Source organism: Geotrypetes seraphini, chromosome 3 (assembly GCF_902459505.1).
Source record: "Geotrypetes seraphini chromosome 3, aGeoSer1.1, whole genome shotgun sequence".
Lineage (NCBI taxonomy): Eukaryota > Metazoa > Chordata > Amphibia > Gymnophiona > Dermophiidae > Geotrypetes > Geotrypetes seraphini.
Genome location: NC_047086.1, coordinates 40,215,055 through 40,228,669, shown reverse-complemented (window position 1 = coordinate 40,228,669; position 13,615 = coordinate 40,215,055). Strand labels below are relative to the sequence as shown.

Here is a 13,615-nt window from a genome sequence, read left to right as displayed (position 1 = left end):
TGAGCAAGGATCCGTCGCTTGGGACCACTGAGTAGCAAGGGTCCATTGAGGAGTGCGCAGGTGAAGACGTGCGAGGGGCGTGACATGAACTGTAGATGCCATGTGCCCCAAGAGTATCATCATTTGCCTGGCTGAGATGGAAGGTAGAGAAAGCACCTGCTGACATAGAGACTGAAGGGTCTGAAGACGATTGGATGGTAGGAAAGCTCTCATGAGGAGTGTGTCCAGGATCGCTCCAATGAATTGAAGTCTCTGAGTGGGGATGAGATGAGATTTGGGTAGATTGATCTCGAACCCCAGAATTCGTAGAAACAAGATGGTTTGGTTGGTGGCCAGTAGAACTGCTTGAGCGGATGTGGCCTTGATTAACCAGTCGTCCAGGTAAGGAAAGACCTGGAGGTGGTGAGAGCGTAGAAAAGCCGCTACCACAATGAGACACTTGGTGAAGACCCTTGGAGAGGAGGCAAGGCCGAAGGGCAGCACCTTGTATTGGTAATGACAATGATTGATCATGAAACGGAGATACTGTCTTGAGGTTACATGGATCGGTATGTGAGTGTATGCCTCTTTGAGATCGAGGGAGCATAGCCAGTCGTTTTGATGGAGAAGAGGATAAAGGATGGCTAAAGAAAGCATCTTGAATTTTTCTTTTACCAGATGTTTGTTGAGATCGCGGAGATCCAGAATAGGTCTGAGATCTCCTGTTTTTTTGGGGACTAGAAAATAACGGGAGTAGAATCCCTGCCCTTTTTGATCTAAAGGAACTTCTTCTATAGCGTTCAGAAGAAGGAGGGATTGAACTTCTTGAATAAGGAGGGCAGATTGAGGACTGTTCAAAGCAGACTCTTTTGGCAGGTTTTGGGATGGAAGAGTCTGAAAGTTGAGAGAGTAGCCGTGGCGGATGATGTTGAGGACCCATTGGTCCGAAGTGATAACTTCCCACCGGCTGAGGAACAGAGAAAGTCGACCTCCTATAGGTTGAGGCAGGAGAGCAGGAATAGGAATACTGGCTATACTGTGGAGAATGAAGTCAAAAGGGCTGTGACTTCTGCTGAGGAGGTGGTTTCACAGGTTGCTGCTGTGGCTGCTGTCTGGGAGGCTGACGTTGTTGCTGCCTCTGACGCCTGGGTTGCTGAGCAGTGGTAGGTAATGGCCGAGCTGTGAAGCGGCGTTGATAGGCCGACTGCTGCCTATATGGTTTTGGCGGAGGAGGCTTCTTTTTATTTTTAAGCAGGGTATCCCAGCGTGTCTCATGAGCAGAGAGCTTTTGTGTGGTTGAGTCCATGGATTCCCCAAAGAGCTCATCCCCTAGGCACGGGGCGTTGGCTAACCGATCCTGATGATTAACATCAAGCTCGGATACCCGAAGCCAGGCCAGGCGACGCATAGCCACCGACATTGCTGTCGCTCTGGATGTAAGTTCAAAGGTGTCATATATGGATCTAACCATGAACTTACGTAATTGAAAAAGAGACGACAAGCAGGTATGAAAAGAGTGATGTTTTCGTGAAGGAAGGTACTTTTCGAAGGAAGCCATGGTGGTAAGGAGATGCTTCAAATAAAAAGAAAAATGAAAAGCATAATTGCTAGCTCTATTTGCTAACATAGCATTTTGGTAGAGCCTCTTACCAAATTTATCCATGGCTCTACCCTCTCTGCCAGGAGGTACCGATGCATATACACTGGCTCCCGAAGATTTTTTAAGGGTGGATTCGACAAGTAAGGATTCGTGTGGAAGTTGAGGTTTGTCGAACCCAGGAATGGGAATTACCTTATATAGAGAATCCAGTTTACGTGGGGCCCCTGGAACAGTTAAAGGAGTCTCTAAATTCTTATAGAAAGTCTCCCTCAAGATGTCATGAAGAGGGAGTTTCAAAAATTCCTTTGGAGGCTGGTCAAAATCAAGGGCATCCAAAAAAGCTTTGGACTTTTTGGATTCAGCCTCCAAAGGAATGGACAAGGAGTCACACATCTCTTTCAAAAAGCAGGAGAAAGAGGAAGTGACCTGTTTGGAGGATGGGTCAGGGACAGCCGAATCCTCCTCCTCTGAGGAACATTCGCCTTCAGAAAGAAAGGGTTCCTCTGAGTCTCCCCACAGATCAGGATCCCTGACATGGGAAGCATGGTCCCGAGACTCAGGTGTCGATGATTGTAAGTGTCGGGTTTTGCGCACCGACTTACCCGACCTCATCGATATCGAGTCAGGAGATGTTATCGGTCGCACCGGTGCCGAAGTCTGTACCGATTGATGGTGAGCTCTCGGCTCCGGTGCAAGAACTGGCATCGATACCGATGAGGTTAGTTGAAGCGGTACCGAAATAGTGGAAGCAGGTAACATAGGCTGTTCCACAATCGGTACCGGTAGCTCGGTGCGGGCCGGCACCGGAAGGTTCGGAGCCAGGATAGCAGGGAGGAGCTGTTTCAATTGGTCCCTAAGCTGCACCTGAAGGATGGCCGTGATGCGGTCATCAAGGGATGGCACCGGTACCGCCTTTTTCTTCTGCGGTACCTGTGGTGCCGCTTGACGCCCCGGAGATGAGGAGCCCGATGTCGAGGGACTCACCTCTATAGGGGCGGAGCGCTTCCGCTGGCGTCTCACAGTCGGCAGGATTGGACTCACTGCACTCGAGACCGGAGGACGCTCCAGCGGGGAAGGCTTCTTAGCCGGCTTACCTGACTGGTGAGACGCCGGTGCGGAATCACGCGGCGTCGAAGAAGAGGGTGCCGACTGAATCGGTGCCGAAGCTGGAGTCGATGGAACGGGGTCGGACATCTCGGCACCGAACAGTAATCGCTGCTGGATTTGGCGATTTTTTAATGTCCGTTTTTTTAGAGTGGCACAGCGGGTGCAAGTAGAGGCCTGATGCTCAGGACCCAAACACTGTAAACACCAGTTGTGTGGGTCCGTGAGAGATATAGGCCGAGCACACCGCTGGCACTTTTTAAAACCCGGTTGAGGGGGCATGAAAGGGAAAACGGCTTCAGCCAAATCGAAGGCCGAGGCTTCGATGGTGGCAGAAGGCCCCGCCGGGGAAAGATCAATTTAAAGAAAAAATGAAGGATTTTTTTTTTTTTTTTTTTTTTACAAAATAGAAAAAGAAAAGAAATAAGATAAATAGTCAAAAGTTTACGCGAGCGGGAAGGCAAAGAGAAAAAAGTTTCAACAGCCGTTGAAAAACGCGTCTTCTTAGCTCCGCGGAAACTAAGAAACTGAGGGACCGCGCGCCTCTGTTGGGCGGGAAGGCACTCGTGCGTGCGCGGTGCGGCTGAGCTAGAACTTTCTAAAGTTCTTAGAGTGCAATCACTCTATAATTGTCCGTACCGGGGCTCCGTCGGTGCCGTCACCCATCAGTCAAGAATATGCTGCCTGCTTGTCCTGGGATAATCACAGTTACTGGATGCTAGGGTCCATCTTGGGGGTTAGCGCCCAAGAACAGGATCTGAGTGTCAACATAGACAATATGATGAAACCTATCCAATGTGCAGTGGCGGCCAAAAAAGCAAACAAGATGCTAGGAATTATTTTAAAAGCTATGGTTAACAAGAGCCATTGTATCACTCTATGGTGCAACCTTACCTAGAGTATTGCATTCAATTCTGGTCTCCTTATCTCAAGAAAGATACAGTGGCACTAGAAAAGGTTCAAAGAAGAGTGACCAAGATGTTAAAGGGGATGGAACTCCTCTCATATGAGGAAATACTAAAAAGGTTAGGGCTCTTCAGCTTGGAAAAGAGACGGCTGAGGGAAATATGATTGAAGTCTACAAAATCCTGAGTGGAGTAGAACGGGTACAAGTGGATCGATTTTTCACTCCATCAAAAATTACAAAGACTAGGGGACACTCGATGAAGTTACAGGGAAGTACTTTTAAAATCAATTGGAGGAAATAGTTTTTCACTCAGAGAATAGTTAAGCTCTGGAACACATTGTCAGAGGTTGTGGTAAGAACGGATAGCGTAGCTGGTTTTAAGAAAGGTTTGGACAATTTCCTGGAGGAAAAGCCCATAGTCTGTTATTGAGAAAGACATTGGGAAAGCCACTGCTTGCCCTGGATTGGTAACTTGGAATGTTGCTACTTCTTGGGTTTTGGGCAGGTACTAAGGACCTGGATTGGCCACCATGAGAATGGGCTACTGGGCTTGATGGACCATTGGTCTGACCCAGTAAGGCCATTCTTATGTTCTTATGTCTTCCCACCCAATGTTAGCTTGGGAGGTCATCAGTTCTATGCCCAAGTGAAGAAGCCAACTAGGAGAGGTGGGCAGGTTGTGAGAATATCTGTCTGCTGTCCCTGGATAACACCTTGCTTTATCCTTGGCAAGCAGGTAGCATATTCTCACATGTGGGGCTCCCTGTAATAAAAGGAATGGAGGGAGAGTTGGTTTTCAAGGATACATAAAACGTGCGTTACCTCGCAAAACACTAGACATAATGTCTGATATGAGAGTGCAGAGGTAAGGGAAGGAACATAGAGAAAAAGCAGACAAACACCATCCTCTACTAGAGGTAAAAGGGAGAACTCTGAGAAAATCTATATGCATGGAGGTTGAAAAACAATAAATGACCTCCCAGTGGCAGGGGCACGCCAAAAAAATTCAAGAAAAGAAGAAATGACTACTGGCAAATGCACAGATAAGGACTAGCAGACCAAAAGGAGCAGTTGAAAGCAGCCGTGTCTCAGGGTAGACACAAATAAAAGGAAAAAGGAATTTTGCAAGCAAAAGAAAGCATGGATCCCTTCCACAAGAATAGCCCTAGAGGATAAAAAAAGAAAAAAAATATATTTAAAAGGAAGGAAAGTTGGAACCATGGAGTATAGAATCAGAACAATATAGTAGCTTACTGGGGAGACAGACCTCCTGATAAAAATTAACTCTTTGAAGGTACATCTGACAAGCCTTGAAACAAATCTAAATAAGGAAAAATACTGAGCTGTTCAATAAAATGTCTTGAGTAAGATGGAGAACAAACTCATATCAAGTTGATTTTGCTACCAACACCCGGGGCACTACTTGTTAATTTTTCGTGCCCTTACAGGGGTGATGTGTTCATCATAGGTCTTGGTATGATCACATATACTATACATATTAATTCATTTGATTATTCTTACAGGCTCAAAAAATGATAATGTACTTATGATTTAATAAAGGAAAGGCACTTATCTTTATGCCCAACAGCTGCCCAACCGTTTCACTCAGGGTTTCTTCAGGGGCTATGCCCCCTTAGATACTTGCACAATGACCAATTCTCTGGAAAACAGGCTGATTTTTGTGCTTGTTATTTTGACTGGGAAAGTGAAAGGGCACAAAAAATTAACAAGGTGTTTGAGGTCTGGTAGCAAAATCAACTTGATATGAGTTTGTTCTCCATCTTACTCTAGCCTTGAAACAAATCTCTTGAGCAATATGCGTCCTCTTTCTGCCTTTTACTTAAGAACATAAGCAATGCCTCCGCTGGGTCAGACTTGAGGTCCATCGTGCCCAGCAGTCCGCTCACGCGGCGGCCCAACAGGTCCAGGACCTGTGCAGTAATCCTCTATCTATACCCCTCTATCCCCTTTTCCAACAGGAAATTGTCTAATCCTTTCTTGAACCCCAGTACCGTACTCTGTCCTATTGCATTTCCAGATGACGTAATAGGACAGAGTACGGTACTGTGGTTCAAGAAAGGATTGGATAATTTCCTGTTGGAAAAGGGGATAGAAGGGTATAGATAGAGGATTACTGCACAGTCCTGGACCTGTTGGGCCGCCGGGTGAGCGGACTGCTGGGCACGATGGACCTCAAGTCTGACCCAGCGGAGGCATTGCTTATGTTCTTAAGTAAAAGGCAGAAAGAGGACGCATATTGCTCAAGAGATTTGTTGACAAACAGGGAAACCCCGCAAGATATTTAGCAATTTAAAGGTGGATAGGGAATGAAATGCTGAATATCCCTGTAAAAAGGGAAAAATAAAGAGATGGATATGCAAGTTTTGTTTTTTTTTCTTTTTAAAGAAAAGACACAAAAGAGAAGTATGAAAATACTTAAAAAGAAAGAAACAGGAAGGCAAACTCGAAGGAACAAAAATGAGATACTTCTTACTCCACAGAAAATGAAAACTGACGACCTCGCGAGCAGGCACTTGCGCATGCACGGTGCTGGCAGTCTTAAAGCATTCTAAAGCTTAAAGTGACACTACACTTTTTACTGTCCCTACTAGGCTCCATGGATAACGTCATCCACATGTGAAAATATGCTGTCTGCTTGTCTAAAGATAAAATACTTTCCTGGAAGTGCACTCTCCTTTCTATCTAAAAGTTAATAATTTTTATTTTTCCCATGGACATTGGTCTTTCATAATAAAATGCCAGAATCAGTCCCCATCCTTAAATTTGGGAAATAATTCTGACAAATAGAGTGAATGATTGAGAAACCAACCAATACATACAAGGAAGGAAGCAATACAATTTCTAAAATGATAAGGGGTGACTCAAGGTCCCACCCTCTGTAGCCTAACATTTCTCCCTCCCTTGCTTCCCTCCCAACATTCCTCTCTCTTCCTACCCCCAAGTGGTTAGTATCACCCTTCTCTTCCACCATCCAACCCCTCTCAGGTGACCAGCATCTCCTTTTCACTCCCTACCCACAAGATGTCCAGCAAAACATCTGCCCTGTTCTAGTCCTCTCCCCCTACATCTAGTATCTCATCTCCTCTCCTCTCCTCTCCATTATCCTCGCCACATCTAGCTTCTTTGCTCTCCTCTATCTCTCTAATATCTGGAATCTCATCTGCTTTTCCTTACTCCTTCATTTCCAGCATCTCCTTCCTCTTCTCTTTCCTGGGCCTTCTGCTACCACTGTTGCTTACCTCTACCTGGGCAGAAATATATATAAAAGTAAAATCAGTGCAGTGTGGCGCCTTTCAGAACAGGTCTACACTCAAATGTTGCTGTGAACTTCTACTTTCTGATGCAAACTTCCTGTCAGAGGGGGCAGGACATGGCAGGGCTTGAGTGTGAGTCTGTGCTGTTAGATTCAATACCATTCCAACAGAAGCATTTGAGTGATGCTTCTCATCACCACTTCCCAATTTCTGCAGCCAATTCCTAATCCGTCTACTGGTAGGGCTGGTCCCAAGTGTGTTACCTTCTTGGAATCCCAAGCATTCTTGCAAATAATTAATAAAATGCGAGGCAAAACATGTAAATGAGTTTAACTTGGTCACAAATTTAGGACGTGAAGTTCCAGTTATCTGCTAATAGTTATGAGTTTCTCTCTCCTAGCTAAGCCCATCTTCACAAATCATCTGCAGGCACTTACCTAAGTCTTCATAATCTTCAAATGGTTTAGGGGTAAATCCTGGCTCTTAAAAGAAAAGAAAAAATGAAGAGGACTAAATAAGCAGCAATGAGTCCAACATTCAAAAAATATATACTGATCGCCTGCATTTAAAGCCTGATTTTGCACAGCGTTTCTAGGTAGAAATGGGGTGTCCCGGTCAGGCTGTACCTTTTGTAAAATATGTTTAAGGATGATGGAAAATATATTTTCTATTGTCAGCACATCCAGTAGGAATAGCATTTTAGTAAGAAGCAAGCTCAAAACAAGATTTTACAAAACTAGATGTCCAAGTAATTAAAAAGATGATTGGAAAAAATAACTCTGTTTTTGAAATTTGAGTTGGGTTTAAATACCACAGAGATGAACAAAATTGCTTGTCCATTCATTCATACAAATCTTTCATTAAGTATGTGTATCACCGTTGGAAAATGTGAAAAACATGCAGACTTTTCTGGCTCAACACCCCCCCTTATAAACTGTGCACGATTCAGATTTACATGTCTAGTTTTACATGTTTAGATTTATATGTATAGTTTTAAAAACAATTTATTTGTCTAGTGTCTGTGTGCCAGAAGGAGCATTTCTAAGTTAGACTATTGCAACTCTCTTTTCAAAGGCATCATCACGCAGAAACAAATAAAGATGCCTACAACTTATACAAAATTCTGCTATCAAAATTATAACAAACTCCAAGAAATATGACTATGTCACGTCCCTTTTAATAAATGCTCATTGGTTGCCAATTTCTCATCGAATCTCATATAAAATCCGTCTTAATCACTCCCCTATCTTCCTCGATAGATTATTAATTCCCTACTCTACCACCAGAATACTACGTGCAAATGCTCTCAACCTCCTTGCAGTTCCTTCTTTAAAAATTATAGGTACAAGGTGCAATGAGATTTTTTTCAGTCACCACACCCCAGCTTTGGAATACACTCCCTAATTATCTTAGAGAGGAATCTATATTAGTCAAATTTAAGTTGTCTCTTACAACTTTCCTATTTAAGGACACATTTGAAACCTAATTCTACTTTCCTTTAGTATATGAAATCTACACATTAAGTTGTTCATCATATTTTTCTGCCTTCTTCAAATTTTACTCTCATCCAGGCTCATCCCCCTCCTCTTGTTTCCCCTTTTATGTGAACTTTCTTTATAATATTATAGTTCTGACCCTCCATACCATTTGTACCAGTTAGTCGATATCTATTGAATGTTACGTAAGTCTTCTGTATCTAAAGAAAGTTTTATTTGAATTAATGTTGAAGTATAAGGCTGCTTACTTTACCTTACTGGGGATCTGTCGTGAAGGAAAAAAAAAAACCAAAAATAAAACCCACAAGATTACATTGTATATTCCAAAGCAAATAACTTTTTATTCTAGTAATAAGTATTTTAGCAGCATTTGTCAAATCAGAAATAAATCAGTATGGACATATACAATGGAGAGAAAAAAAAAACCTCATACAAACAGTGCCAGCATATTTCTGTAAGTATGGCGCAGCTTCTCTAAAGAAACTCTGCCACAGCATGGGGTTTTATACAGAAAGTATCTTTGTCTTAGATCATTACCCTGGCTGTGAATATGTTTCATCCTATTGGAGCAGACCAACTCTCTATCTAACCCTCTCCTAGTCCATGCCTCCATTCTTCCCTGGGGGGCCCTGGACTGGCATAGCTTCTGGAACTTTCTTCTTCTTGAAGTTTCCATTCTTCACACGGGTACATCAGTATCAGTGCATTAGCCTGGCATCACTTTATCAGTTCTTAGGTTCCCAGATAGAGTGTCTTGCTGACTTGCATTTGCTTTTAGCACTATCAAATAGCTCATTGTCTTTCCAGCACTGGTTGGCGTCCTTGAGAAACTTCACAGCAAGAAATTTACACACTCACATGCCACACATTAGAATCTCAGCATCTGAACTGAAACCAGTTGGTACAAGCCCATGCTTCAGCAACTCCAGCAAAATGCAGAAATAGGTCTCACAACCTGTAAAAGTCTCCCATAGGCTCCTGTCATCTCTCTCAATGTATATTTTTGTAAACTTTGGTACCCTTACTTTAAATTGTAATTTAGAAGATTTTCTTAAGCGTTTTTATCAAATTTTAAATAAACTGTAAACTGACAAAGGTTTTGGATCCATGCATACCTGTGGATTATGTCCTGGAAAGTAAGCTTCTTTGGTTCTAGGTAGAACTTCTTGTAGTAAGTTAACTAAGAGCCAGCTCTATAAATAGGGGGGTCAGTTAAACTGTCAAAAAATTACATGCTTTCATGTAAAACCTATAATATCTACAAGTAACTTACCTTGGAAGGTATGAACTAAGACCTAAATTCTACAAATTTGACACCCAAATTTGAGCACAAAAAAATAAGTGCTAAGTGCTCTTCTATCAATGGTGCTCAAAGTTGGGCATAATTTACAGAACAGCGTTTAGCAATGATATCTATCCCAATTTTGGGCATGAGGATTTATTTCAACTGAAACCTGGTGTAAATTCTTGTGCCTAAATTAGGCACGGATACGCCATATTCTGTAACACTTCATGCAAATTCTAGAAACACCCCTGATTCGCTGTAATCCATCACGGCCATTTTCACTTACTCAGGTCCTCTAGGTCACTTGGGTCAAGTTCAAAGACCCTTGGCCACACACTGGCCACTTTAGTCAAGTTCATAGACCTTTGGCCATGCTCTGGCCACTCTAGTTCAGTTTGAATACCCTTGGCCACGCTCTGACTACTTTAGTCAAGTTCACAGGCCCTTTGCCATGGTTATGCCAATGTTCCTCCTCCCAAGGGTTGCCCGAGAGTTTTAGAAGAAGCTCTTCCTCGCTAGATAAGACAGTCCTCAAGTTCTCATGGACGCCCTCCTAATTGGTTAGGGTGCAGTCCTGACACAACCCTCCAAAAGTTCTCTTGTCCTTTTTCTCCACAGTCTTTTAGTCAACTGGGTAAAAGTCACTGCTCGCCCCCTTTTCTCTTTCCCAAGAGTCCTTCTTCTCCTTCTCAAATCAGTCACTTTCTGTATCACTGATTCATATGCAAATTAAGTCTCTTGCTGAGGATCCTGGTCAGACCCAGGTTGTCTTCTGATACAGGATTCTTTCCAGTCCTCTAGGGACAGATAACGAAACATACACCCCAACACACCTGCCCATGCCCCTGCCATGGTCATGCCCCTTTTTTGGATCCATACATACAAATTTACACATAAATATTTATAGAATAATGACTACAAAAATGCACCTATAAATTCAAATTATTGCCAATTAGCACCGATAATTGGGTCCTAACAACCATAGATACTAATTGGCTCTTTGTTCAATTAAACTGTGTGTGCAAATTGTGTGGAACCATACACATCAATCTGAGAAAAATAGAGTTTATTTAACTTTTAAACAATTAACTTTTAAAATACCAAGTATATCATGTTGTCAAAAAGACAGTATATTGCAACCAATCTATCTTGCAGACCCTTGTAGACCCAACACAATCCGTATTTTGGCTTTATAATGAAAGCCTGCCTCAGGGGAACAGATGATGATCCAATACATGGTGCTCAAACACTCCAAAAACAATCATCTTACAGTGCTATGTAACAAAATATGTTAAAGGGAAGCAGCCAGCTAGGGAGGAGGTGGGACCACTGGACGACGGAGACAGGAAGGGAGTGGTGAAGGAGGAGAAAGAAGTTGTGGAAAGACTTAACATGTTCTTTTCGTCTGTATTTACAAACGAAGACACAACCAACATACCGGAACCTGAACAATTCTACAATGGAAATCAAGCAGGAAAATTATCATCCATGGAAGTGAGCCTTAAAGATGTGCGCAGGCAGATAGAAAAATTAAAAACTGACAAATCCCCGGGTCCGGACGGAATCCATCCAAGGGTTCTGAAGGAATTAAAGGAGGAGATAGCGGAACTTCTGCAGCAAATTTGCAACCTATCCCTGAAAACAGGTGTGATCCCGGAGGATTGGAAGATAGCCAACGTTACGCCCATCTTTAAAAAGAGATCAGGAGGTGACCCGGGAAACTACAGACCAGTGAGTCTGACCTCGGTTCTGGGGAAAATGGCAGAAGCACTGATAAAAGAAAACATCGATGAACATTTTGAAAGAAACGAACTTCTGATAACCAGCCAACATGGTTTCTGCAAGGGGAGATCATGCCTAACTAACTTATTACACTTCTTCGAAGGAATTAACAAACAGATGGACAGAGGAGACCCCATAGACATCATATACCTAGATTTCCAAAAAGCCTTTTGATAAGGTGCCTCATGAACGTCTACTCCGGAAGCTGAAGAGCCATGGGGTGGAAGGAGACGTACATAGATGGCTCAGAAACTGGTTGGCGGATAGGAAACAGAGGGTAGGATTAAAGGGCCACTACTCGGACTGGAGGAGGGTCACGAGTGATGCTCCGCAGGGCTCGGTGCTCGGGCCGCTGCTATTTAATATATTCATAAATGATCTAGAAGCAGGGACGAAGAGTGAGATAATAAAATTTGCAGACGACAGCAAACTATTTAGTGGAACCCGGACTAAAGAGGACTGCGAAGAATTGCAAAGGGACTTGAACAAACTAGAGGAATGGGCGACGAGATAGCAGATGAAGTTCAACGTTGAGAAATGTAAAGTATTACATGTGGGAAGCAGAAATCCGAGGCACAACTACACGATGGGAGGGATCTTATTGAATGAGAGCACCCAAGAAAGGGACTTGGGGGTAATGGTGGACATGACAATGAAGCTGACGGCACAGTGCGCAGCAGCCGCTAAAAGAGAGAATAAAATGCTAGGTATAATCAAGAAGGGTATTACAACCAGAAATAAAGAAGTTATCCTGCCGTTGTATCGGGCGATGGTGCACCCGCATCTGGAGTACTGCGTCCAGTACTGATCGTCGTACCTTAAGAAGGATATGGCACTACTCGAGAGGGTTCAGAGGAGAGCGACACGTCTGATAAAAGGGATGGAAAACCTTTCATACGCTGAGAGATTGGAGAAACTGGGTCTCTTTTCCCTGGAGAAGAGGAGACTTAGAGGGGATATGATAGAGACTTACAAGATCATGAAGGGCATAGAGAGAGTAGAGAGGGACAGATTCTTCAAACTTTCAAAAAATAAAAGAACAAGAGGGCATTCGGAAAAGTTGAAAGGGGACAGTTTCAAATCAAATGCTAGGAAGTTCTTCTTTATCCAACGTGTGGTGGACACCTGGAATGCGCTTCCAGAGGATGTAATAGGGCAGAGTACAATACTGGGGTTTAAGAAAGGATTGGATAATTTCCTGCTGGAAAAGGGGATAAAGGGGTATAGATAGAAGATTACTGCACAGGTCCTGAACCTGTTGGGCCGCCGCGTGAGCAGACTGTTGGGCACGATGGACCTCAGGTCTGACCCAGCGGAGGCATTACTCATGTTCTTATGTTAGGTAAAAATATATGATCTCTTGCTCAAAAACTATGTGGCTATGCTGTTTGTCGATGCATAGCCACGGAATATTTGAGCAAGATGTTATATATTTTTACCTGAGAGACATTGTTTATATTTTGGAGTGCTTGATATCAGCACCTAAGTTAATTGATAAATAGGCTTAATCAGTGCTGATATTGGCATTGAACACCTCACACTTGCCTTTCATTGAAAGATAGGTGCCTAATTCTCAAAATTTGATTCTATAAAATGCAAGCACCTATCCCAAAAGGCCTACACTAAAAATGGGTAAGGGTAGGGGTGGATCATGGGAATGTTTTCGAGTTAAGCACCTCTTTGTGAATTAGGTGCCATTAGGCTCTGATTTAGGTGGCTAACTTTAGGCAAAGAAAAACCTGGAATAAACTGGGAATGCCTAAATGTTAGGATGCTGACTGCTGCCTAAGTTTTATTCTATAATAGGCACTTAAGTTTTATAGAATCAGTGCCTAACTTTACGTGGACTTTATAGAATCAAGATTGAACTCACAACCTGAAGGAGCTGAGGTAGCAATTCTAACTACTAGGCCACACCTCCACAATCTGCCCCTTCCTTGTCCCCTTTCCTTCTGTGTAAACTTAAAATAGAAATCTCTGAGCTGTTTGGGATCCCAAAGTCCTGCCAGATAAAGACCACCATCTGGCCACAACTTTTCCAAGCTAGGTGGCCAACAGCAGTGTCTCTGAGTCACTCTCGCTGCCAGCCTTTATACATGTGAAGAGGCCAAAGAGACTGACAGCTGCCAAGGTTGGAAGAATTTTGACCAAGAAGGGGACTTTAGCTGGCAGGGATTCCCACCAGCC

General features: G+C 43.2%; 1 protein-coding gene across 1 annotated transcript in view; it reads right to left on the bottom strand.

Annotated features, from left to right (window-relative positions):
• Window positions 1–13,615, bottom strand: part of LOC117357167 (pentraxin fusion protein-like) — a 191,589-nt gene that overhangs the window by 29,411 nt on the left and 148,563 nt on the right. Inside the window, exon 14 of the mRNA XM_033937539.1 lies at window positions 7,303–7,347. Coding sequence (XP_033793430.1) covers window positions 7,303–7,347 — 45 coding nt within the window. The remainder of the gene's footprint in view (window positions 1–7,302; window positions 7,348–13,615) is intronic.